Genomic DNA, 25,637 nt, shown 5'->3' on the forward strand with positions numbered 1-25,637 from the left:
GGAAATATTTTTGATGGACTAATGTGGATTTAAAAAGTCTGTGTGCAATTGAAGGTATGAAGGGCCATTTTTTCATATACAAAGGTTTCCTGTCATCAATTTCTACCAAATGACAAAACTGTAAACATCAGCCATTGAAAAAATGGGATATGTTACATTTTTCTGTAATATGAAATTCTTGTCTTTGCACATTAATTGTCATAACCTTTCAACTTTTATTCACTTACAGCGATTTCCAGCCTACGATGCATCTAACGAGTTTAAAAATGCACATAGAATGCTCTGAAATAAGTCAGGAAATGAAAAATTTAATTATTTAAAGGAATAAAACTTTACTTTAGTTTAGAGATAAAACAAAGTGGGAGAAGAATTAAAGAAGTTAACGGTCCCCGTAAATAGCGCCCTCTTGAATCGATAGTTCGAGTTCGAAACTTCGAAAAGCTAATGGTCTCTGTGAGTAGCGCCCTCTATTGTCCATTGAATTTAAATTGTCAAATATTTGTATTATTTAATAGCGCCCTCTCTGTTGCAAAATGTGTCTATGATTGAGACTGACAGCCGACGGTTCTTCTAGATAGCGCCCTCTTGTGAATTATAGCTTATGACAATTCTGCAGGCTGTCTCTGGCGTGCATAACATTGGTTTCTTACAAAAAGATGGGCTTTGCTCAGAATTTGTTTTAATTTAAGGGAAATATGTTTTATAATGCAACATGTAAAAAGGAGGTGTGTGGACGGTAATTCTGTCCCCCGTTAAAAGTGTCCAGGGGGACAGAATTATCTAGGTAAAAGTGTCCTCCCCACTTACATGAGGATTGTATTTGTTGCAATTAAAATCCTGTATTGTTACGGTCATAATAGCTTGATAATTTGACGTTTTTATTATGAAATGAAATCTTTTGATGTCAAACATCGTGACAAATTCATTTTAATCCATTTTGTATTTCTTGAGTAGTTCATCGGAAACGAGGTTGTTCTTTTTCTTCACTTGTGCAGCATCCGTGTTGATGCGTTGCCGAGACCACTATTTATGTAGCGCGCCCTCTATTATAGTCGTCTCGATCTCCACCACCAAACTCGATTTCGGGCCAACAACTCAAGAAATACACGTTACATTAAAATGAATTTTCGTACACTCATTTGTCATGATGTTTGGCATCAAAAGATTTCATTTCATAAAAAAATGTCAATTAACCAAGCTATTATGACCGTAACAATACAGGATTTTACAATCCTAATGGAAGTCAACATGGATTTTTAACGTTTAAAACACTAGATTGTTACGATCATATTATATTTATAGCTCCATGGTTTCTCACGCCATTCACACGACTCATGCTACACATCGTAAAAACTAATTGCACGAAATTTCAATTTAATCCATTTTGTATTTCTTGAGTCGTTCATCGGAAACGAGGTTGTTCTTTTTCTTCACTTGTGCAGCATCCGTGTTGATACGTTGCCGAGACCACTATTTATGTAGCGCGCCCTCTATTATAGTCGTCTCGATCTCCACCACCAAACCCGATTGGGGGCCAACAACTCAAGAAATACACGTTACATTAAAATGAATTTTCGTACACTCATTTGTCATGATGTTTGGCATCAAAAGATTTCATTTCATAAAAAAACGTCAATTAATCAAGCTATTATGACCGTAACAATACAGGATTTTATTTGCAACAAATACAATCCTAATGGAAGTCAACATGGATTTTTAACGTTTAAAACACTAGATTGTTACGATCATATTATATTTATAGCTCCACGGTTTCTCACGCCATTCAAACGACTCATGCTACACATCGTGAAAACTAATTGCACGAAATTTCAATTTAATCCATTTTGTATTTCTTGAGTAGTTCATCGGAAACGAGGTTGTTCTTTTTCTTAACTTGTGCAGCATCCGTGTTGATGCGTTGCCGAGACCACTATTTATGTAGCGCGCCCTCTATTATAGTCGTCTCGATCTCCACCACCAAACCCGATTTGGGGCCAACAACTCAAGAAATACACGTTACATTAAAATGAATTTTCGTACACTCATTTGTCATGATGTTCGGCATCAAACGATATCATTTCATAAAAAAAACGTCAATTAATCAAGCTATTATGACCGTAACAATACAGGATTTTATTTGCAACAAATACAATCCTAATGGAAGTCAACATGGATTTTTTTAACGTTTAAAACACTAGTTTTTTACAATCATATTTGTAATAAGTGTCCCCCCGGACACATTTACCGGGTCACGAGCCGGTAAATGTGTCCGGGGGGGGGGGGGGGACACATTTACCAGGGGGACAGAATTACCAGTTACAGAGGCATCAATTGTAGACGTAATTTTTGTCTAAAAGAAACCCGGTGGCAGACTTATAAAATACGAAATTTGTTATTTGATTTATTAGAAATTGAAGAATTAAAAAGTAAGATATATAATAATGATAGATTTGTATGTTTCAAGGTAAACAGGTTTAAAATCATTTTGTCAAAAAAGTAAAGTAATTTGAACAAAACAAACAACTGTTATAAGTTGTCTCACGGGAATTTTGTTGTCAGCAACAAATTAATACATAATATCAAAATATTTCTGAAATCCCTGTTGCAAATTTCACCCCACCCCAAAAAATAAAAACATGTTACAGAGTCAGGAAGTGACCGGTCTTGTAAATAGCGCCCTCTAAAATCGACAGTTCAAGTTCGAAAAGTTAATGGGCTGCATGAGTAGCGTCCTCTATATCACTAGAAATTAAATGGTCAAATTAGTATTTTTAAAACTTTGTTATGGTTTCAAAATAGCGCCCTCTGAGTTGTGAAGTTGAGAAGGATAAAGCATGGAGGTAGGAAGCCACCAGTTCTTTTACGTAGTGTTTCCTTCAAAAATCAGATACTCAGAAAAAGTGAAGAAATTTTAGCACGATAATAAATACTAGGTTTTTTTTAATGCAATATTCACCTTAATTTGATAAACATAATTCAAGTTTACATAAATATGTTTGTTCACACTTAAGAAAATGAATCCTGCGTTGACTAGTAATTTTGGAAATGTCTTCCACTTATTTTGTAATCCTTTTTCCAGTGAGTGACTAATTATTTGGTGTATTTCACAAGCCTGTGTAAATTGTATTCATGTTGATACATAGACGTTTTGGTGATGAAGAATTATCTTTCACAATGAAAAACTATCTTAATTGTGACGTTTGAATCGAACTTAGTTGCTGTTTTTCGAGTAGAAAAAAATCCGCGTACGACGAATATACTTGGCAGACGTTTACTCGTATCCTCCATCACGGAAAGTTATTCACCTGCGTTTACAAATCACGCAGGCAAATATGTATACCTCCGCTTTATCAATGAAGGCAATAAAATGCTTTGTATTAAATGGCATGGTGCAATTTTATAAATTTCTTGTAAAGGTCATAGCAATATTTTATTGTGGTTGTTTTTTGGAAAATAAAGTGGCTTTTGGGAGATGAAATCCATTGATTTGTTGTTGCGCATTGATATAAAAGAAAAGTAGTTCCAGTCATGAGATGCTGAGATTGAAAATGGCCCTGGGGTAAAAGATAACCCATTCATTGTGCACTTTGCGCTGTGTGCTGTACAGTACTCGCACTCACGAAATACGTGCATTTGGTGTACGTCTACACAACATGTGCGGAAGTGAAACTTTGGTACGAAAAATGACGGAATTTTCGTAAGGAAACCAACTCGTAACTGTGGATTATGGACTTTATTTCACGGACAACATGAAATGCCTGGAGACCAAGGTCACTCCAGTGCTGTTGTTGGGGATTCAGGTGGTGTTTTTAGCCCAGTTTGTCGCCGGTAAGTAAGAGTTGTTGTCCATGTTGTCGGTCGAAGTCCGAGAAAGTTCGTTGTGTGGTGGAAGTGGTTTGGCGTGCATGGCGTCCCGTGTTGCCATGAATGCTGCGGGTCGCACGGGCTGTTTCCGCCTTGCTCTGTCATCTGTGGTATGCCGCGCTCGTGGGTCGGAACAAGTTGCGTTTTGTGTCACTGTGACAGGGTTTGTCCCATACCAATTCCCTCCAAAACTTTTACTTGGTGACGTACATAATTATTCTGCTTCTATCTCGCGACTAGTCATTTATAAGTACCACTACCAGCCTGTTGACTGTTGTTGTTTTAATGTTTGTCGTGTTTGTGTCGGTCAAACCATGGAGTTAGGAATGATGGTCAAACATGTGAAATATTTTGTATGTTCTCTGAGTCTAACCATAACTTATGAACATTTATTCAGGCATGGAATATGATGAAGAAGGCTTTGGATTAATATGGAATAATAAAGAAGACAAACCACTTAACCAGCAGAAGGATTACATTAATTATTATATTTTGTATTCAATTCTCATTTTTCATTTGACATGTTATAAAAAAATCTCATTTTTTTCCCGCAAAATATCTGCTCATATACGTATATACGTGTGCTCCTTCGACAAATTAATAAGATTTTGTAAATACTTATTATAAGTTTTATCTTAGTTATTAGAACTTGGTAATTTAAACAAAAATATGTTAGGGCAATTTTTTGTGTTCAAATAGGCCTATCTCATTCAAAACATGTCAAAAATAACTGACTTATAATGCAAAAATAGCGATTTAGTGAAAGAGCTATTGTTGTTTCCAGGTTTAAAGGGATAATACAACATTTGCAAACATCAAAAAATAAAACTACCAAATCACTTTGAAATACCTTGCTGGACTGTTAGTGAATGACAGTGTAAAGCATCCTGTAAAATCATGGCACCTGGTATACTGTCATTTTCAAGAAAAGTGGTATTTTTGTATCAATTTCCAACGCTGATCGGCCGATCAGCGTTGGAAACAACTGGCTTTTTTTTCAAATACTGGCCACAATCGACCATCGCACTTGTTTGCAATCGATTACAAACCTATGAACGGGTACGAGCCAGCTAGACTGGTTCCCTGACCTTACAATTCCCCAATGTATGTAAACTGCTCTGTTTCTTCTTATATGGAGTCAGGGAACCAGACTACAGGGAAATGATCGTTTTTCTTGGTTTTTATAGCATTTTCGAACCCAAAACCTCAAAAAAGTCAGTGTAACTATATTTGCTGTATATTTCGAACCCCCTAATTCCATCCATTTCTGAAAATTACAGCAAAAGCAAATGATGTATATTCCCTTTAAACATGAAAAAAATGCATGGGGAAAGCAGCTTTTACATTTTGGTTGAAATAAAATGCAGCATCCTGATGCGTGATGCCACTTTTTTTTTTTTTTTTTAAATTAACCAGAAAGAGTGTAGTATCCAGACACCACATCTTTGGTTGTGTACAAAAAGTTTATGGAGAGTAGAGTGCATTTTCAAAGTATTTTCTGACAAAATTGAAAATGTTTCTCAGTCCCAGATTCATGTCTTATGCAACATTTTTGCAATGACTGACCTTCATTGAGATAATATATTGAATGAAAAAAAGTGGCGCCAGGATGCAGCATTCTTTCCTTTTTGACAAACCAATTTGCTAATCAACTTTTAAGTGACGTGCATATTCTGTTTCTGTCTCACAAGACATTAGGCTGTCATGCCTGTCAAATAACCAGTTGTTTATGTCTCCAAAACATGTCAACATGTCACGTATTTTGTTTGTTCTTTGATTGGCCTAAGTTTGCTAACCATGCTTACCAATGAAATTTAACATGTGGATAGGTTCAGACAAACAAAATGACGAAGAAAAGCTTTTGGATAAGAAGACAAACCAGCAGAAGGATTGTTTATTTTGTGTTTCCAATCTTATTTTCCATTTGACATGTTTGAAAACATCTTAACTTGTGCTTATCAAGTCCAATTCGAACTTGGTAATTAAAACAAAAAGGACATGCAGGATGGATCTTTTTGTTCAATGTTTGAGTCAAATCTCGTTTGCATTGTTTGAAAAGAAAATAGCAGTTCAAAGAAGCTCCATCATTTTGTCCATGACAGAACTAACCATTTTTAGGTTTAAATCTGAATGTTTGTTTATATATGTAGCATGGGCAAAGCAGCTTTAGTATTTTGGTTGCAGTAGAATCCAGTATCCTGATGAGTTTGTTTTTAAACATAACCTTATCGATTGACAGATATAAAAAAAAAAGAATTATAAAATTTACGGCGAAAACAATGCGTGGCAATGTAATAATTAAATACTTACAAAATGTTCACAACTTCCCTGAAAGAGATAGTATTTTGGTTATGTTGGTAGACGTACACAGCCGCTAAAGTGGATTAGGATACTTCATTGTTTTTGAAAATTTTACTGTCTTTGTGTGAAGTTATGTTGGAGAAAGAGTGTGAATGTTTGGAAAATATTTGTGTGAAATTATTCAAATTTGGAGAGAAATGCCTAATGACAGTGGAAATTTAAATCATTGTTTACCATTGATAAAACAAGTCTCAAAATGTTTAGGAAAAGTAACTTTCCTGTTAAATTTCTGAAACCAAAAACTTAGATTTTATTTTGATTTCAATTCTATTGTAAATTTATTTACACCGGTTTTTATTGATAAAAAGGTTTTCTAAAGTAAAGTGCTAAAAAATGAAAATCTTTTTTTTGTCATGAGATCAATCTTGTCACGGACAATTTTGTACAATTTGTACTTTGATATATTTGTTGGGAAAATTCCCCAAAATCCCTTTTCGTATCCAAAGTTGAATACTGGAATTTTATACCTGTGTGTTCAATTTCATTGTATGACTGGGTTTTTAGAAAAAAATTATCTTTTTGACACTGTTTTGGAACGATTAATTGAGCAAATAAAAAATGTTCAGTTGTCAGACATGCTAGCTCTCCACACATTTGTGGTAGGACCTTCCAGGAAACCATGGCACACCTCTTCTTTAGTTTTCTGGAGGGAATCGATTTCTATCGTCTTCATTCCTTCAAACTTGTCAAAAAATATACAACCAAACCTCCTGGTAAATTGATAAAGATTTGTCAAATTGGCAGACTTCCAGTTTCTCTCCAAGTAGGCCTATTATTACTGACACGGCCAGTTGAACATATTCATGCAAGGCACTGGTTTGTGCCAAAAATATATTTCCATAGTGTCAAACCCCCATTGTCCACGCACCATAACCATTTGAAGCCAGACCCATTCAGATTGAAAGTACCATTCCCTGTTGAGAGCACCATAACCCATTGATGCCCCTCACACTGTATTGTCACCCCTAGCTGGCTCATCACTCCGGCTGAAAATCGCCTTTTGTTGGCAGACATGTTTGTCAGATTACTGGGGCTAGCTCAACCGTTAATTCGCCAGAGAACCGGGAACAGTTAGATGCAGGTTTTTACCATGCATTTGCATTGGACAAACAGACCAGTGAAATGTTTTAACACAATATGATTTAGATGGTCAAGTGTGAAAACTGTTCATGGTGGTAAGCAACTGTGTACTGGGAATGATGGGTTCATTGACATGGCTGTACCTCATTGGAGAAATTTTGATGGTCAGTTTGTCTTGATTTCTTAGAAACACGGTTATACAATACCGATTCCTTGCACAAATGCCCCCTCAATGGTTTGGTACACCATGGAGGAATAAGAACCTGGGTACACAGAGAGGGTTGGCGAAAACCACTGGGGAGGGGGGGGGGGGGAACTTAGATGCCTTTTTTGGCGCCATCTTGAAGAACATAAAACTTTTAACTGGTCAGTGTAACAATCTTTGCTGTTAACCCCCAAATTCATCCACTTTTGAAAATTACAGCAAAAGGAAATGTGAACTGTACCAGGGAAGGTCATGTCTCTGTAATTGCAGCCTACCCCATCACCAAAAAGGAGAAAATCACAAATTTTGCTCTTTTTTATGGAAATTGTCTTTGTTTACTGTACAATATAATCTCACTTACTATTCATCCTTGGAGAAACAATTCGTTACGTTTCATTATCTCTAAACAGTTTAGACTTTGAAAGGGCAGAAAAGTTAACAAACTCAGCACCAGCAGTTAAAAAAATAATATGTCCACCCCACCATACCTTGTCATCTTGTCCACAGACGCGCAGCATACCTTGTCCTAAATGTAGGGGAACGTTTCAGGGGGTAACCGGTGGTGGAGCTTGGAGGGTGGTCCGGATAAAACTAGAGCCCCGGATATCATTATCAAGGATTTGCTGGGCTGTTGGGGGCTTTTGAAACAACTCCGCTAGCTTAGGGCAAGACACAATGTTTGGAAACAGGGAATATCTGCCTGTGAAAATTGATATTATAATATGTTCGTTTTAAACGAAATCTTGCCTTTGTATACGTATGTATGACCAAAATTGCAAGTTTCTGTTCAAACTCTTATACTGAATTCCATTTCAATATTTATGATTAATTTGATCCACCATACATGTAATAAACAATGTGTGGCAAGCTCACTCATTGGGTAACAGTTCTGTTCTTCCTGTCCCTTGGTTGGATATCAACATCAAACAATTTGCATATCATTTGCATAAAGCTCCATGGTCTCATATGGTAACAAATTTTGAGCTTTGAAAAATTGCCGTTCCTATTCTTACATGCTGTGTGGGGCCTGATAGAAATGGACTGGTTTTTAGTGAGTAATGTTTTGTGAGTGTAATCTCGTAGATCTTAATTAATTGCAAAAAAAAATGTGTTATTTGATGCAGGGTCGTCGTGGTATTTAGGGTGTACCCATGACAACGCATCATCGGAGGCATCAGAGAGCTTACTTCAAGATTTGAAGGGAAACTCAGTGTTCACCCCAGCTTCTTGTGCTAGCTCTTGTCGGGAAAGAGGGTAAGAAATTCACAAAATCCACAAAATCCACAAGTCCACAAATCCACAAACCAAATTGAAAATACCCAGTATCACTTCAGTTTTTTACATACTTTCTAGTGGGGCTGCATACATCATGTAATGCTTTTTTTTTTGTTACTCGGATATTTTTATAACAATGAAAAACAGACGGTTAACAGGACTAACTTTATTTCCTGGGATAACTTTTATTTTTTTTCTCATGGAATAACATCTGAGAAATCAGAATGGACAAATTCTACCGATGGAAAATGGTCTTGTTCCCAAAAGATTTGTCAGGTATTTTGGTTGTAATGTGTGTCTGGTGTCCAGTTGTAAATTATAATATATTTTTTTTCAGTTTGGGTGGTCTTGTCAAAGACCTTTTCCTGCCCAAATAGAACAAATTGTATGTAGCCTTAGCATATTTGTAACTTTGCAAGTTCCATTTCCTTTTTTCCCCTTCAAATTCTGGCCCATTATGACTTTTGCTTTTACAGAGTTTAGGAAAAATAAGCTCGGTGGTCGAGTTAGTAAGACGTCTGCACTAGAAAGCAGGAGGTTGTGGGTGGGTGTCCCACCTGAGTGATTTTTTCCAACTTTCACTCGGGAGGTAACACACTGAGCACACAGTGTTAATGCGTCAGTGAAGGGCAAAACCTCATATTAATTTAAATGTACTAAAAATGTTATATAACTTGTTGACTCCCAACGGGTCTTTTCCAATCGCCTACAATTTTGCCAGGTACTGGGGGCTGAGGATAAAACAGACATTGTTTCTTGTAAATCTACGTAAATTTTGTTTTATAAATATCACAGGTCCCTGTATGCTGGAATTCATGAGCAAGGTGCAAACTGCACGTGTAGCAGCATAATAGGAGAAAGGATAGCAGAGAAACAATGCAATATTACGTAAGTTTTCTCTCGAAAAATTGTTGGCATAACTATCTGCCACTTAAATTATTTAAAATGGCATTGTGGTTTGCAATATTTATCGCGGATTTCTTCAAGAACAGTTTGCAATGAGATTTTGTAAAGTTCAAATTGCAAAATTTAATATTTTAATTCAATGAAAGCTTTTGCAGAGTTTTGAAAACACAAGAATTTAGAGAAAGGGAGGCTAAAGAAACTTTGAATAATCCACTTTATGGTGTCAAGAAATCAGAAGTGAATTTGGTTTTCCAAAGAAAAGGTTTAAAAAAATAACAATTTCAGATGAGGTTGGTGAAACGCCTGTCTTTCCCTTGCCTGTCTTTCCCTTGCAAAGCATGTTCACTGTCATTTACTCTTTACATCAAAAGTAAGAGAAAATGTGGAGTGATAAACTATTGATCAAAACATATCTGTGATATCTCCTTGCTAAGCTTAACTTGTCTTTTTATTTCACAATCAGATGTGGAAACGTCAGTTTGCCGTGCGGAGGTGATGGTGTGGTGAGCGTATACTCAGTGGATGGACCCTATTTATTAACTGCTGAGCTGAGCCAGACGCAGCACTTGGTGCAGGAGGGAGCCACAGTCCGCTTTGAGGCCAGAGTGGCTCTGGCTACGGATGAACTAGCAGATTTAGGTAAGGATGCTAATTTTTTTTTAGGGGAGGGGGAGGGGAGGGGGAGGGGGTAAAGTAGGATAGGGTGGGTCTGGGTGGGGATGAACTCCCTCCAGCCAACCCTAATCTCTTATGCTTATTCATTGAGTCAGCAAAATTTCCTATCAAAAGTGCCCAATTTTTTTTTAAATTTCAAAATATTTGAAAAGCAGAAACTTAAATGTTGCTTTCTTCCTACTTTAGTGCTCCTAAAATGTTTGAAAAGAAATAGGCCTACATGTATATCTGACATTTGTTGCATTATTTTTCTCCCGATTTCTGATTTTGCTTTTTTGGTAACCAGTGCCGAACACATACATGCAAAATCAAAGGGGTTGTAGAAATGTATATTTCTTCATTTTCTCCTGGCATTTGAACTCTAAATTATTTAAGAGTCTTTAGTTCTTGGTCAAGTTTCAGTTGAAATGTTCAGTGTAAGTTTAGTGCGGGTGACAGAAGTAGAGGCAGTTGTGCAAAACCACGTGGCAGATTCTGCCAGTCAGCACTAGGACATTGGCCCATATTCCCATGCCAAGGGTAACACGTGTTTCAGTCGCACATCTGTAAGTAACACATCTGTGTCGGGAGAAATCAGAAAAGACCACAGTTCATGTTTCTTTGGGACTAACAGTTGTGCAAATTTTGCCGGGGCCACAGAGACGACAAAAAAGAAAAAAGAAAAGGAAATATCATAAATCAGGGGAGATTAGCAGTAATACCCTTGCTGGTAAAGGTGGGTGGTCGGGTGATCGTCTTTGGGACGATCTTGACAAGGCGTCTGGTGTGATGCCAGCCCCAGACAAAGAACTTGGTTTCGTATTGTCTTGCCTTTTGTCAGATTATATTTTGTCCTTTTGGCAGAAGTCCAGCTTGAAGTCTGGAAAGTTTATTCTGTAAAAAGAAGGGGAAAAAAGAAGATATCTCAAATATTACTGGCAGGCATGCAACGTTTCTTGGGATCAGCTGATTTTCTCGTTTTTTACCTCTCAATTAAACAATTAACAATTTGAAAAACACTATAGAAAGTCTTGTAAAGCTAGGAAATTTTTCTTTTTTTTGGTTACGTCCCAGTTGCATGGTTTGGGGGAAGACAGTTCTTTTGTATTAATGTTTTGTTCTCTAATTTGGGGAGGTCAATATGATAACACTTAAAAAAAATTAACAAAAAAAATAACAAAAATTGACATTTTAGATATAGCAAGATAAAATAGTTTTAAAGAAAATTTTCTTGTTGCAAATCAGTTGGACGAAAGACCAGAAAAAAATTTATTGAAAAAAAAATACTGCTGGCAGTGCATTTTATATTTGCATTTGTCGACTTTTCGTGTGCTGTGTGTGACTTTTCATTTTTGAGAAACTGCCTTTGAAATATTTTGGTTTGTACCCACATCATATCCAGCAGTGAACGAATGGCAGCAAAATAATTTTTAAAAATATAGCCAAGCTCTGAAATTAAGCCAAATGTTTTTCCCCTGCTTTTAGGTCTAGAAGGCTTCAGTGCCAGCGATTTTGATGAAATCGTCTTCAGGTGGAGGGTAGACGGTGAACTGTTAGGGGAAACATCCCTGCGATATGGCAATTCAACTGCCGCTAGCAGTTTTGTGCATACATTTCACAGCGAGGGAAGGTGGCACATAGGTAAGTAGAGGTTTCTACGCTGTTTGAATCCCTTTGAACCCTGTACCGCCCAAAACAGCCCCGCGTTTGACCTCACCCCCAAAACTGCCCAAGCACTATGTGAGTTTATGGATTCTTCAAGATACAATGTAACACATTGTAATACAACTTGACACAATGTGTAACACAATGTGATTTTTCTTTTTATATTTTTTCCTAATAATATTTGCTTTAATCTAACCAGAAATCCATCAAGATCCATTCCCTCATTTTGGGGATTTTTGTAGGCAAGCCATGAGTGCCAAGTCCATCAAAATCCACCTGTAGCAGTGGTGGTCTTGTGTTGGATTTCAGCGGATTTGGTCCTGAAGCATTATGTGAAGCAGGGTCAGTGATGGATTTTGGCGGACTTGGTCCAGTACTTAATAAACGACACTAGGGAGTTAAGGTTAATTTTGTAATGCTGCTTGCCTCTGGGTGAAAAATGAAAAAAAAATGCTTTCCATGTTTTGCCTTTTGGTCTCTTAACTTCATGACCTCAAAACAATTACTGGAGCTACTCTTCAAATAACAAGTATGAAGAAACAGGAAGAACATTGCAAATGAAATTGAAATATTTAAAAAATATTTTAGTCCTCAAATTTCCTTCATGGGTTTTTGGACTGCCCAGAGACCATTTTGGTCACTTCTGTGAATGTCACCCCAACATGCTGTTCCAATTTACAGCAGAAGGACAAGTTGGATTCACAGGTGCACAATTACACAGTAACTGGAATCTCCACTCTTTACTTCCATTTTGGACTGCCGATCTCCGATCTCCGGCCACTGTTTGTGCAGGGGCAAGATTGTTATTAGTACACCCGGGTATACCTTGGGGGGAAAATCCCCCTTTGTGGGCCGGCTCCTGTTGGTGTAACAATAGCCAAAGCGCGGGGCGACCTTGCGCCATAAAGAAAGTGGAGTGAAAGGGAGGGGGATTTGTGGGATTGCTCGCGGTGCCAGCGAGCATCGGGCATTGCATACCTGTTGTGCACTGGGGGGCTTGCTGATGTAAAGGGGGCTTTGGAAAGTTTGAGGTTTGCCTTGGAGATTGCTGTTTGCTTAAGCACTTTCAAGGTGTCTTCCGAATACTTAGTCTCTTTGTGTGCTCTTGTGGGCCGTTGTGTAAGAAATGTTGGAAGCCTGTGTTGGCCTTTTGTTGTGGGATTTTTGCTGCATGCATTACTGGATACCCAGCAGTTATGATTCACTGTGTATGAACAGTTGGACACTGTGTCGTACTTGCACAACTTTAGTAATTTTTGAAATGCAGCAATGCACATGATCAGCATTAGGAAACTTCCTTTTACTTAATTTCTGTGAAGTTAGACAGGAGAAATAAGCAACTATCAAAATCGGCATACACCTAAAAACACTTCCGTGTTTGGCCAAGTATTTCCACTTTACGAGCAGAAAAAAAAAGAATTTTATAGAAACTCTCTTTCGAAAAGGTCAGCTAGAATACATTACAAAAAAACCCTAGTTTCTAGTATTTGTCACTCCAGCAATATAATACAACTTGTGACGCTTTTCTTCATTTTATACTCTGTCATTGCATTGTTTAGTTGAAAAATTTGTTAATGCGAAATCCACTACTTCACTCACATGATGAAATGCGGAACAGTTTTTTTGTAAGCTGTGTTCTTACGGTTGAATGCAATTTAGTATGTATTGCAACGGAAAACTGACATTTTTGGAATGGACAGTCATTCTTTCAAGTATCATGCCACATTTCCAAGAGAATTTTATAAAAATTCACGTTGTCGCGGCTGGTTCCAGATTCATCTGCCTGTTAATGAACGGTTAAAATTTGTCTCCACGGCAAACTATTTTTGTCCAGCGAAGAATTCACTGACCAGTGACGCCCCGTGGCTTGACGGGACAAACATGGGCCAGTTGTTCCTGGATGTAGGCGTTGTTCTTGGAGGGGGATTTGCATCTCCTCCTTCTGTTAGTTGACAGTGAAGATTCCTCTGAGGTCAAAGTCAAGGTCCTTAAAAAAAATATCAATCAGAATCTCTTCAATAAGAATCCTAAATAACGGCTCAAGAGTTATGGAAAGTAAATCCCTGGCCGCATGTACTGTGCTGGAATGCCTTTTCAAAAGTAAATGGACACAAGTGACCAATAATAGTCCACTGCATTTTTTTTAACAGTATTCTTAAAAAAAGTTATTTTCTAAAAAAGGAAGAAAACATAACATTTGCTAAATGTTATAAATCAGAAAAACTTAAGTGACCCTGCTTTATATAGAGTACTTCTTATTCATGCAGAGGATTATTAATTAATGAAGTTGTTATGCTTATTAGCAGATGAAAATGAACACTTAAATTAGTTCAAATTTGTGGTCAGAATTTATGATCTTGTTTACTGAATGCAAACTGTTGACCCTGAGAAATATTTCAGGAAAGAATTCTGTGAGCCAAAATGGTTAAATTAACTTCTTAAATTATCATTTTCTCTGGATCCTAAGATATCAACCGTTCCTGGAATTGACTCGGAAAAAGTTATAAATATGGCTTGAACTTGCATTGTTCTGTACATGGGGAAACTTTTGGCTGTGCAGTTGAAGGAAATGGTCTTGCTCTCACCGCAAATGCCTTGTTGGAAAAAAAATCCAGAAAATAAATAGCGAGAGTAACAATTTTGTGTTGAAAAGATGAGGAGTATTTATTTGTTATCCGGATGATAACTTAAGACATATTGATTGCCCGTGCGTGCTAGGATGAATACATTTTTGCAATGCCAGGCGGGACCTCCTACTGTGCAGCTCGCCGGGACTCAAATTGGTGCGGATTTACTCGAGTTTGCCCCCTGTCAGTTCTTGCTCCACCTCGCCGCGTCGCGCGCCGCGGTCAGTAAACTTCGACATCACCTGATCATTGGATGGCAACCACTCTTTGCCTTCTTCACATTGGGAAATTGTCATCATCTCTCTCTCAAAATATGGCAAAACAACTTCACAATTTTAAAAAGAAAAAAACATGACTTTCACGCAGTATGTACAAAATGGTTAATGGAGTTGGGCCCTTTTTTCACGCATTCAGTTAAAATAAATGCCACGCCATTGTGGATGTTTGTTTAAATTTTTCACTCAAAAACAGATAAGGTTTTCATTGGTCAATTCAATTCAATTCCATTTATTTTTATACACATGACGTAAAAAAACCAAAAAAAACCATTAAAATTGTTTCAGTCTGGAATAGAAATTTGATCTTGGTGTTGGCCCCAAAACCGTTTTGATCCAAATCTTTGTTCGCAAGAAACAAAGAAAACCTGAATTTTTTAATGAAAAAAGAAAACGCTGTCCTGAATTTTTACCACAGTTGATTGTTTCCCCTAGTCCCAGAAAACCAACCTAGTGTCTTCTTTACCGGGCAGTGCTATTGTATAGGATTATCCCATATCACCTGTCTATGACATAAATGCGGCCCATTCTGTAGATCAGATGTACATGTATAATGAGACTTGCAGTTAATAACCGTTCTGAAATAATTAAATAGAACTTTTTGCACCTGGGACTAGCTTAGTTACTTAGTAGGCTCGCTAGTCTTTTTGCTTTTAGGTCAAATTGTCATTCCTGGGTTACTTTTCCTCCCATATTCACAGACGTAGACGTCAGCAATGCCATCTCCGATCTCCTCCGCACCACCAGCATCGTGGTGGTGCGACCTTTACCCTCTGACCTCCAGGTCATCCTGCGCCCCACCGAGGGCGACGCCCCGTCATGCGTGCCCATGTCCAGTTCTGCAACCGCCTCCCTGCCCGCAGTCTCTGTCTTCATGGGGGAGGAGGTGGAGTTTCAGGCCTCGGTGGCCATGGGAGTCAACCTGACATTTGTCTGGACGTTTAACGGCGATGGTTTAAACCTCACGGAAGTTTCTGCAGAGGAGCCTGACTGTGAAGGAATCGCCTGCATGCAGGATATCCAGGTAGGTTTGAAAAAGATTTTTCTTTGTTTTAAATTTTGTTTTAAAGTTTTATTTTTTGCTAGGTTAGCCCCATCAGTTGTCAAAACACAGTTTCTACCAGGGCACAAAGAACTGTTCTACCTTGTGCCGTGGTAGAACAGTTTACCCTTTTTAACCGTAAAACGTCATCCCTGAACTTACAGAATTTTCCAGATATGTTTAAGATTTGTGGATTTCAAAAACCCTAAGTTCTTCATCACTGTACTTTTTCTTTTTTGAGTTATTAACATTTCTATAAAACAATTGCAATGGGCAGTTTTTAGGAATGCCTTTTTTTAGGGCAAACACATGCATGTACCATCTTGTGTTGCATCTTTGCCTGAACAATATTTTTTTTTAAATTTCCCCCAATCTCACCCTTACTACAGTTGGACTTAGGACATTTATCTTCAATTTACTGTATTTACCCCTCAAAAAAAAAAAACTTTACCGTTAAGGGCATTCTGTGTGTGACAAATGAGTGCTCTGAATTTTTTGGCCAACCTGTCCCTTCAGTCAGAACTGAACTAAATCCAGGCTAACTTTGACTGTTCTGAAGTAGTCTTAGAATCCCCAAACCGCACCCTGCTTGTGCGCTGTTTAGGCTGTAATACATGTTTCCCCCTTCCTAATTTCCCCTACTTCTTCCAAACAGAAATCCAAATGAGGAAAACATCACAAAATGTATAAATGGCAGTTGTCAATTTCCTTTTTTTCTCTTCCTGTCCCGTTGAGTTGTATGTGTGTGTTAAAAGATCAAGAAATACCAGTAGGCTCTATACCTTCATAATTTCAAACATGCAATGGAGAATCCTTCAATTAGACATGTTTTTTTTTAAATTCTTATATTGGAAGAAGCAATGTTCCATCATTTTTCATCATCCAGACATTATTCCATTCTTTTATCCACGAAATAGGCTTCGCTTTGTTTTCATTAAGCCAAGATTGTTTGAAATCCCCATCTGGTTTTCATTTTGTCCCCAGCTCTTTTTCTTTTTTTTCTTTTTAATCTTGAAAGAAAACCGGAGTGATGAAGTAGGATGTTATTCATTTGAAGCTCACTCACTTTGCGGCGCGCTTTTATCTCCAAAGTGACTCTGGCCTCTTGTTTGGGCTATGGTCCAGCCCAATGCCACTTATGTCCTGGGGTTAAAGAAAAAGGGCGTCCCGGAGCCCTTGAATGAGGTCCGAAAAGCTCCATCTGGTGGGGCAATAGGAACTGCCAGGTCTCTGTTTCAAGCCGCGGCTGATTCTTTGTTGATTTGTGTCAGAGAAACTTCAAAAAGCCTCAGGCTTTCTAGCTAATTTTTCGTTCGGACTGTGAAGTTAATTTTATCCAGATTTTTGCCCCAAATTCTCTTGGTCTCTCTTTGGTTGAAAAAGAAGGTCAATTTAATTTTCCTGTCTGTTAACTATTCACTGGACAAAAATGGGTTTGCATTTTGGCTTGGTGACAAAATTCAGCCTTGACTGAGTTTTTCAACGCTCCATGGTTGATTTTTACTTCATATATGAATTTGCAAAGCATTGTTCCCTTGGCTGTCATTCTTTTGTTGTCTCGCCTTTAGTACAATTGGTGACAAAATTGTTGGGTCCATTTGACCACTTTTCCACCTTCTCTCCTGGAATGTAACAAGATCGCATCAGTCATAAACGAGATTGCAACATCACCCCCCTAAGCCCCCCTCTACAAACTCTTAAATCACTCATTGGTGCCTGATTGGGGCCCACGTTTCGCCTTTGTTTCTGGTAGCTATTTATAGAATTGGTGTCCGAATGTTAGGCTTGGAATTTTAATGGCATTCTGTTATTAACTGGTTCCTGCATGGTTCTAAATTTGTTTTTGTCAGTTTGAAATACCTTTCAGACATTTTTTTGTTTTGCCTTTGAAAAGTGTTTTGATGTTTCTTAAGAACCCAAAGAAAGAAGGTTACATTAAAGGTGAACTATTTATACACCCTGTCTCCACTCCACCCACCCCATCCCCTCCTCCACCCCAACCCACTTTTCATCCTCCTCATCCACCCCAGATCTGACTCCAAGATGCTCTCTTCCAAACTCATTTCTGTCTCTGAAATTGTAGTAAAACTATTACAAATTGTTGTCCCTGAGGACAGACAGAATCAAAAATTTAAAAATATCCCACGTCTCATCCCACGTTTTTTTCCCTAGAAGAAACCCTTCACAAAAACAAAATTATTTAGAAATATACCTTTTATTGTACCATTCCAACTTGCAAAGCTTCAAATCACATTTATTAGAATTAGAACAAAATCTACCGGTGAAGTGTTCCAGACTTGCTTATCTCATCATTCACTTTCCTCCAGACTTTGGTTAAAATATTCAAGGTGTCAACAAGGCCATTTATCCAGACATTCTAAAGCACCACTTAAGATCACTTAAATACTTAAAAACACAGTATTGTTTCTTAAAAAAATTGTAAATGATTCTTCATTCGGTAGCACGTACATGTAGCTTCGATTTCAGCCGAATCTTTGTTGACAAAATTTCTCAGTTGACATGGTCCGACTAAAATGGTTGTCAAACTGAGGGTCAATGCCTGCTGGAAAAGGTAGGTTTAGCAATAAATCTTGTGCGTAACTTACAGTTTTTATTTAGGGCTGGACTTTGACAGCCCTGCGGTTTGTCTACTTGGCCTTATTATCACAACTCTATGCCACTTAGGAGACCGGTTTTCCTGTGATTTACTGATCAAATTTTGGTTTTGGTTGTAAATGGTGCGTGTCAGTGCTCTCGATCTCCCTCCCCCCCCCCCTTTTTTTTTTACAACTCCCTTGCCACATGTTGTGGTCACCAAACCTATATGCCTGAGTTCATGACTGCCCAAACAGTGCTTATCTGTGACCCAAATGCCATGAATCTGGGTCAAATCTTCAAGCAAGTTCTTTGAAGAATAAAAAAAATACTGCACTCAACTCTCATGTCTAGTTAAGTAGAAGTGAGAATATATTTACACCTTGGTAGTCTACTCTGCGAAGTAGGTGCATCTCTTATCTCAAGTACTTCAATAAATCTCAGCCAAAATGCCTACGGTTTTCCTCTTCGTCAGTGGTTGAACTTGGAATGTGATTCAAGACCGTCTAAAAACATCTTAAAAAGTTATTTAGGTAATCTATAAGGATGCTTATAATTTCGGCTATGTGTATGTAAGCAAAGTTGTAAAGTTGTTGCAGTTTGATATTGTAGATGGTTGTGCATTTCAAGCTTGTTTTACAATAAATTAAAAAATGACCAAATATGGTGTTCTTTTCATTCCTATATATGTTACAGGTACATACATTTACAGTGGAGGGAATGTATGATGTTGTGGTGAACGTCTCAAATGTTCTCGGCAGTGTCCGGAAGACTCTTCGTGTGGTAAGTCCACTTCAACAAACCACAATTTACATTTCAAACATTCACCTATATAAGGTTTAAGCCAATACCTGTTTAAACCAACTCTGATTGTTATCAATTTGTTTTGATATCAGGTGGTTGTGAGTCATGAGATTTCAAATCTTACGATGTCCTTGTCGTCGAACTCTGCCTTCATCAACAAGGTGAACAGTAGTCTGGGATTGCTCATTACCATGGCCACCACGGCCAGGCAGCAGGTTGTTCTGCAGGTGGACTTTGGTGACGGCTCTGTGTTCAACCACAGCATGTATGACGTCAACGACACCTTTATAACTGTCGGCGGCGAGGACAGTGCGCACCTGCACCTCACCGCCAGCTACGGCGAGGGTTGCACCCTCTTCGTCTCGCTGAGCCACCAGTACCGGCATGCCGGCGTCTTTGCCGTGGAGGCCAACATCTTCCAGAGCTGGGACAGCCAGAGCGCAGGCACAGCGAAGCTGGAATCAGCCATCATTGTCCAGGAAGAGCTGGGGCCCATCCAGATTGAGACTCAGGGGGTTTACTCCACTCAATCCCTGGCCAATTTTAGTCTCATGATGCCTGTTGAAACGGCAAACATGTCCTACCTGTGGAGCGTGACATCAAACAATGTGACTGTTGATCTGGCCTGCTATTTGGAGCCAACGTGCCTCCACAACTTCACCCAGCCAGGCCAGTACCTTCTGAAAGTCAGTGTTGTGAATCTGGTGAGCACTGCCCATGCACAAGAAGATATATCCATCCAGGAAGCAATCAGAGGCCTCTCCTTAATCGGTGGCAGCAGTGGGATCTTGCCAACAGGCGCAACAATCCCCTTCACAGCTTCCACTGAAGCAGGAAGTGATACTCAATTCACATGGCACTTCTCTGACTTACTAGGAATCACCGAACAGCGGGATTATCTCTTGGATGCTCTCCCAACCTCTCAAGCCAACCACACATTTTACACCAGCGGAGTGTACAACGTGAGCGTCACTGCCCGTAACAAAGTCAGTTCTGAGACTGTCTACCTCCTGCAAGGAGTTCAAGTGCAGGATCCTGTACTCGGGCTGAGCTTGGTCAGCACCGGCCCCACCATACTTGGTCACCCCACTCACGTGAATGTAACTCTCCTTCAGGGCACCCACGTCACATTCTCAGTCCATACGGAGTTTGGACACGTCATGCCCAACGTTCAGCATTTTGGAGGGGACAACACTTACATCCTAGAACTGGCCATCAGTAACCCAGGTGTGTTCCATGCGACCGTGGTTGCGAGTAACAACATCTCCTCGGACAATGCAACTTTGTGCGTGGTGGTACAGGAACCAGTTGGAAGGGTGTCAATCCAGGAGTTTTACCCCGGGAACGAGCGGATAGTTTTACTGGCAAGATTGGATGGTGAGTACAACTGTGATCTCAAAGCTAATTCTGTTTGCCAAGTATGCTCAGGATCGCTCGTAAATTGGTAAACTGATTGCTTAAAGATCTTGAGCCATTGTTCAAATCGCGGTTTGGTCTCTGGCCTTGGCTTCATTACTTGAAACGTTTTCTGTTGAAACTTAAAGAAATACTTCAAAGTCTGGCCTCACAACAGTTTCTGTTGCACAAAACAGGAGGTATACTGAACCGGAGTATTTGTGCTGAAGAGCCTACAATCATACAGGCGTACAACTTTTCCTCAAATCCGCTGATTTCTTCGTTGTTTACTTCTCACGAATGCCATTAAAAATTGAAAAACACTGTACAAAGTCTTGTGTGTTTTGGAATTTCCTCGTTTTTTCCCCCTAAATTCCCAATTGCATGCCTGATCATATAACTGAAGCTGAAAACAAAACCAAGATTTTGAAGAAAAAAAATCTTCGTACTCCGATACAGGAATTATTTCTGCAGAGGAATCAAATTGGTCTCATATGTTGTCTTCCCGCAATAAATTGCAGGTGAAATACCCAATCGGACAGATGTAATGTACACCTGGCAGGCTAGAGGGCAGAATCTGACCAGTGCGAGCCCCCTACTCACCTTTCCGGTCTGTTTACAGCCTGAACAGGTGGTCATCCAAGCCAGTAATCAAGGTAATTGGTTATGAACTTCCCCTTTCTTCTGAGCAAAAAAATCGAGAAAAAAAAACCACAAGGCCAGCCTGGTAAAAGCTTGTACCAGAACACACAAAATTATATTCCATTGGTTCACAATGGCTATTCACTGGAAGTCTTTCCATGCATCTGGTATACACAGTGGCCGGATTTAGCTCATTCATTGGTGTTATGGGGTTATCCTATACAATAGCACTGCCCAGCTCTATTCAACAACCGGGCTAACTCACAAGTGACTGTCACAGAATGGGTAATACAGTAGAACGCCACTATAACAAACACGATAGGGTCCATAAAAAATGTTCCTTATAGTGGTCGTCCGTTAAGGGATTGTGCATTATAATAGAATTTACTATTTCGGGAGCCAAAGGGGATGGTCGTTATAGCCAAATATTCATTATAGCGATTTTTGTTATAGCAGCATTTAATTGTAGTACTAACTATTTGTAGTTTCACTGTATCCTTATTTAAGGAATTTGAACCCAAGTTAAGAGGAAGGGAACCTCCACATGGTCAATTTTTTTTTATTTTCAATCAAAGGGTTTTGTTAAGTTGAAAAGACAAGGAGCTGAAGCTTTTGGTATTCATGGAAACTAAAAATTATTCAGGAAACTGGTAGACCTTCATCCCATTAAATTAAATGTCCAATGCTTCTATTTTTGAAGTCTCTTTTTCTTTACTTTTTCCCCTTTTCATGCATGTTTTTTCCCAGTATCCTTGGGAGGTAGAAAATAATCTGTCTGCCCAGCCGAACCTGTTGCAAAGAAGGGAGCAGCAAGGTTGAGCAGCTGTGCATCTCGCACGTAGCATTTGTTGTGATTCCCAAAAGACCGATCTGTTTAGCTCCACTCCTTGATCTTTTGACCAATCAGAGCCTTGATGGCGCAACCAAATGTCTCACAAAATGTCCGACATGCAAAATGACGTGCACGGCTGGAATATTGAGTGTGGCATTAGAGTGGCTGTGATGTCACCCGCATGCTGAACCCATAAGTCCCTGTAGCGCCCAAAACAGCCCGCCTGTTACTCCCTGTACCACCCAAAACAGCCTGAGCACTCTGTGAGTCTATGCATTCTTCAGTGAATAAATACAATGTAATACAATGTAGCACAGTGCTTAAGAGTTGATTAATCAGTCTACTGTTCCTTTAGGGAATTACAAGTAAGCTTGTTTGCTTGTTCTTATCTTTATTCCACCAAAGCAGTATGAATTTTAAGCTTCAGTTGAGTTCAATGGAGCTACCCACTGCCTTTTTTAATGTGCCCCCCATTTCAATTGCATGAACTACAAAAGGACCAAAAAAAGCAATTAAACTAATATCTGGATATTTTGTATGTGTACTTTGTGTAACTAGCTAAATTATTGAAGAAAAAGGGTAAAAAAAACAAATTAAATCTAGCATCCACTCCGGTTTGATGGAGTATTCCGTTTTGAGTGTTGTCACAACATAGACCACCACGAACCACTTAAGTGTCCAAATGTGACAATGTTGCTTTCATCTTGGCGTCGGATATCAGTCGCGTGCGAGAGACGTGTCCCCAAGACCTGCCCTTTTCACTCCCCAAACCCCCTGGCAAATCAGCCCCCTCATTTTCACTAGGAATTGATGGGGGTTTGCCCTCCCCCCTGAGGAACAGGCTGTGTCATTCCCAACTGTCTAGAAATATCCCTCTTGTTGGAGGGCCAACATGGTCTGATTCATCAATTGTGTCTGGACAGGTTGGGGACAAGAATCTCCCCCTGTGAGTAATTAAGCTCTATTCTGTAACAATGTCTGGGGTGTCAAGCTGCAGACATGGTTTGTAGGCAGAATCTGGGTCTAATTTCATGGCTGTGCAAGAGGGGTCGGGAGGGGAGGGGGTGGTTCCACCCTCCCTTCTAATCTCAGACATGCAGTAAACAATTGTGATAAAATTGGATACAATTTGAGAGACAAGTATTGCTGAGAGTATATGCAAAGTGTTAGCTTGTAATCCATAATACCCCTAACTCGCTGCCTAGGATGTGTGAATTCCTTTACAAAAGCTTTTTTTGGTATCCCGTGTCGCACTTTTGACATTTTGTGTAAGTGCTATGTCTGTTTAAACACTGTATCCTTTTCTTCCATATCCCAGTGGATGTAAGCCAAGAGGAGCGGACTGTCGATACCACCATCCCTCAGACCAAATACTCCCTGGACTGTCCCACGTTTGGTGAGGCCGGCGAACCCTTTACATTCTCACTACAGGTAAGTAAAAACAAAATGTATCTGTTACGATGAAATTAATACATTAATTTTGGGCTTTTACCCTTCGGTATGGTATACTTAGAGTGCTCTGCACTGTTATAGAAGTTGCTACAAAATGAATCCTGGTTTTATGAAATATGCATTTAACTTGCTCCCTTTGTGTGTTTTTCGCTGCCATTCTTCTTCGGATTTCTAGTAAGTATACAAACACCAGTCGTTCATGTACAGTTGTTGTGGCTTGCAAGCACAGTCGTTTCTGTTTTATTTGTTGTGATTTATGCAAAAGAACCATTTTGCCTGCAGTTTACACCATAAAATGCTTTATGCGCTTTGCAAATTATTGTATTTTTGTTGTGGAACTTGTATTAACATTTTTTGCTCACGATGAATGTGTTGTGATACATTAGATTCAAAATTGGTTTACTATTTTGTAATAGCAGGGCTTTCTATTTTTTTTCAAAGGTAAATATATTTTATCTTTATGTGAATATCTTCATTTTGATTAAAATCAGATGTAATTGAATTTATATATGCCCTGTCTCTCTGTCTTGAAACACACAACCAAAAAGGTAAACCTTGAGTAGTTTTTTTTAGCACCGCATGGTGAAATCATTCTTGTTGGTTCCCATTTGTGTCCCCCCCCCACTCCCTCCAAAAAAAAACAACAACAATCTGTCCTTTTCTCATTTTGTACACTTAACTGCCTCTTTTGAAGCTTTTTCCAAATCTATTTTATCACCGCATGAGCAGTGTAAAAGAAGCATTAAAAATCTGGTGTTAAAACTTGCGGTTGACCACATGTCGTGAAAAGTGTGCCAAAACCAATACAATCCTTTTACAACCTGAATGGTGCGTTTCCTCCCCTGACGTTTGTTAATCTCAAAGGACTTCAGTTGTCCCTCCCCCTGACTGGGCCAAAAGTCTGGGTCCACATCTGCTAGCCTACTCAACTTTCACACCACCTACACTAAAGAAGAAAAATCACCACTGTTACTACTTTTTTTACTTCTGATTGTTTCTATGGACCGGAAAAGGAAAAGATTTTTTTTAGCAACTGAAAGGTTCTGAAACTATCAGTCATTATGTCACCATGCCAATGTAAAGTTATTGCAATTGAATTGGACCCATATGTAGCACCAACTGTTGAGTTCTGCACGTAACCCCCAACCCAAGTGATTTTTTTTCATTTAAGTCCACCCCTAAAAAACTTCCAAGCCTTTTGTACAGAATGGGTAAAGAAATACATAACATTTGGGGTCTCCTTTTATTTGTACGGTGTGTGGAGCAACAGGAGCCATTGAACAAAAAAATGGATGACCTCCGAATACTGAGCTAAAACTAGGAATTCTGCCATCATTTGGTCATTGGATAATATAAACAGTTTGTTTTGTTTTGTGTATATGAACTTTTCATTTGTCTGCCACTGTTTCCACTGGTTGGTCGTTGACTCCCCAAGAAAGTATTTTAGCCACCTGTTTCCTAAATTCCCCACTCCAGTAGAAAACAACTTTTACGATCTCATCATCTCAGTCAATTGTTTTTGAAGGTTTTTTTTTTTTTGCCTCATAAAACTCTTGCAGATTGTGTTTTCCAGATAATTGTATCAACTCCAAACAAACTTAATTTGTCTGGCCAGATGACTGGGGCCAGGATGGCGAATTAATGACCCCTGGGTAACAGAACAATACAAAGAAACCCTGGAAGAGGACTCGTTCAGCTGGCATCTTGCCAATTTGTTTTCTTTCGCTTTGTTTGTTTTAGTGTGAAAGTCTTTATTGTAGTTAACATCTAAATCGCCATGAGGCCCACAGCCAAGCGAAGCCCCTCATTTTTCTCTTTTCAACAAGTTTTGGAAATGCATGGGCCTTATTCACAAGTTGGCCATTTTTGTCGAGTTCCCTGAATGTATTTCATTGATTGTTAACTGTTGAATGGGATGGCGCCATACTATTTATGCAGGCACAATGCAGCCTTATTTTACTGT

The 25,637-nt window shown here is 38.9% G+C and overlaps 1 protein-coding gene across 2 annotated transcripts in view; it reads left to right on the forward strand.

Annotated features, from left to right (window-relative positions):
- The first annotated feature begins 3,570 nt into the window (after positions 1 to 3,570).
- The window catches only part of LOC119719100 (polycystic kidney disease protein 1-like 1), an 85,744-nt gene continuing 63,677 nt past the window's right edge, over positions 3,571 to 25,637 (forward strand). For both annotated transcript variants that reach the window (XM_038188415.1, XM_038188416.1), the window contains exons 1-10: positions 3,571 to 3,828; positions 8,635 to 8,764; positions 9,581 to 9,673; positions 10,155 to 10,330; positions 11,831 to 11,986; positions 15,614 to 15,936; positions 19,246 to 19,332; positions 19,446 to 20,730; positions 21,270 to 21,404; positions 23,541 to 23,653. In XM_038188415.1, the coding sequence (XP_038044343.1) occupies positions 3,750 to 3,828; positions 8,635 to 8,764; positions 9,581 to 9,673; positions 10,155 to 10,330; positions 11,831 to 11,986; positions 15,614 to 15,936; positions 19,246 to 19,332; positions 19,446 to 20,730; positions 21,270 to 21,404; positions 23,541 to 23,653 (2,577 nt within the window). In that variant the 5' untranslated portion in view covers positions 3,571 to 3,749. The remainder of the gene's footprint in view (positions 3,829 to 8,634; positions 8,765 to 9,580; positions 9,674 to 10,154; positions 10,331 to 11,830; positions 11,987 to 15,613; positions 15,937 to 19,245; positions 19,333 to 19,445; positions 20,731 to 21,269; positions 21,405 to 23,540; positions 23,654 to 25,637) is intronic.

Source organism: Patiria miniata, unplaced genomic scaffold, assembly GCF_015706575.1.
Source record: "Patiria miniata isolate m_02_andy unplaced genomic scaffold, ASM1570657v1 HiC_scaffold_8, whole genome shotgun sequence".
NCBI lineage: Eukaryota > Metazoa > Echinodermata > Asteroidea > Valvatida > Asterinidae > Patiria > Patiria miniata.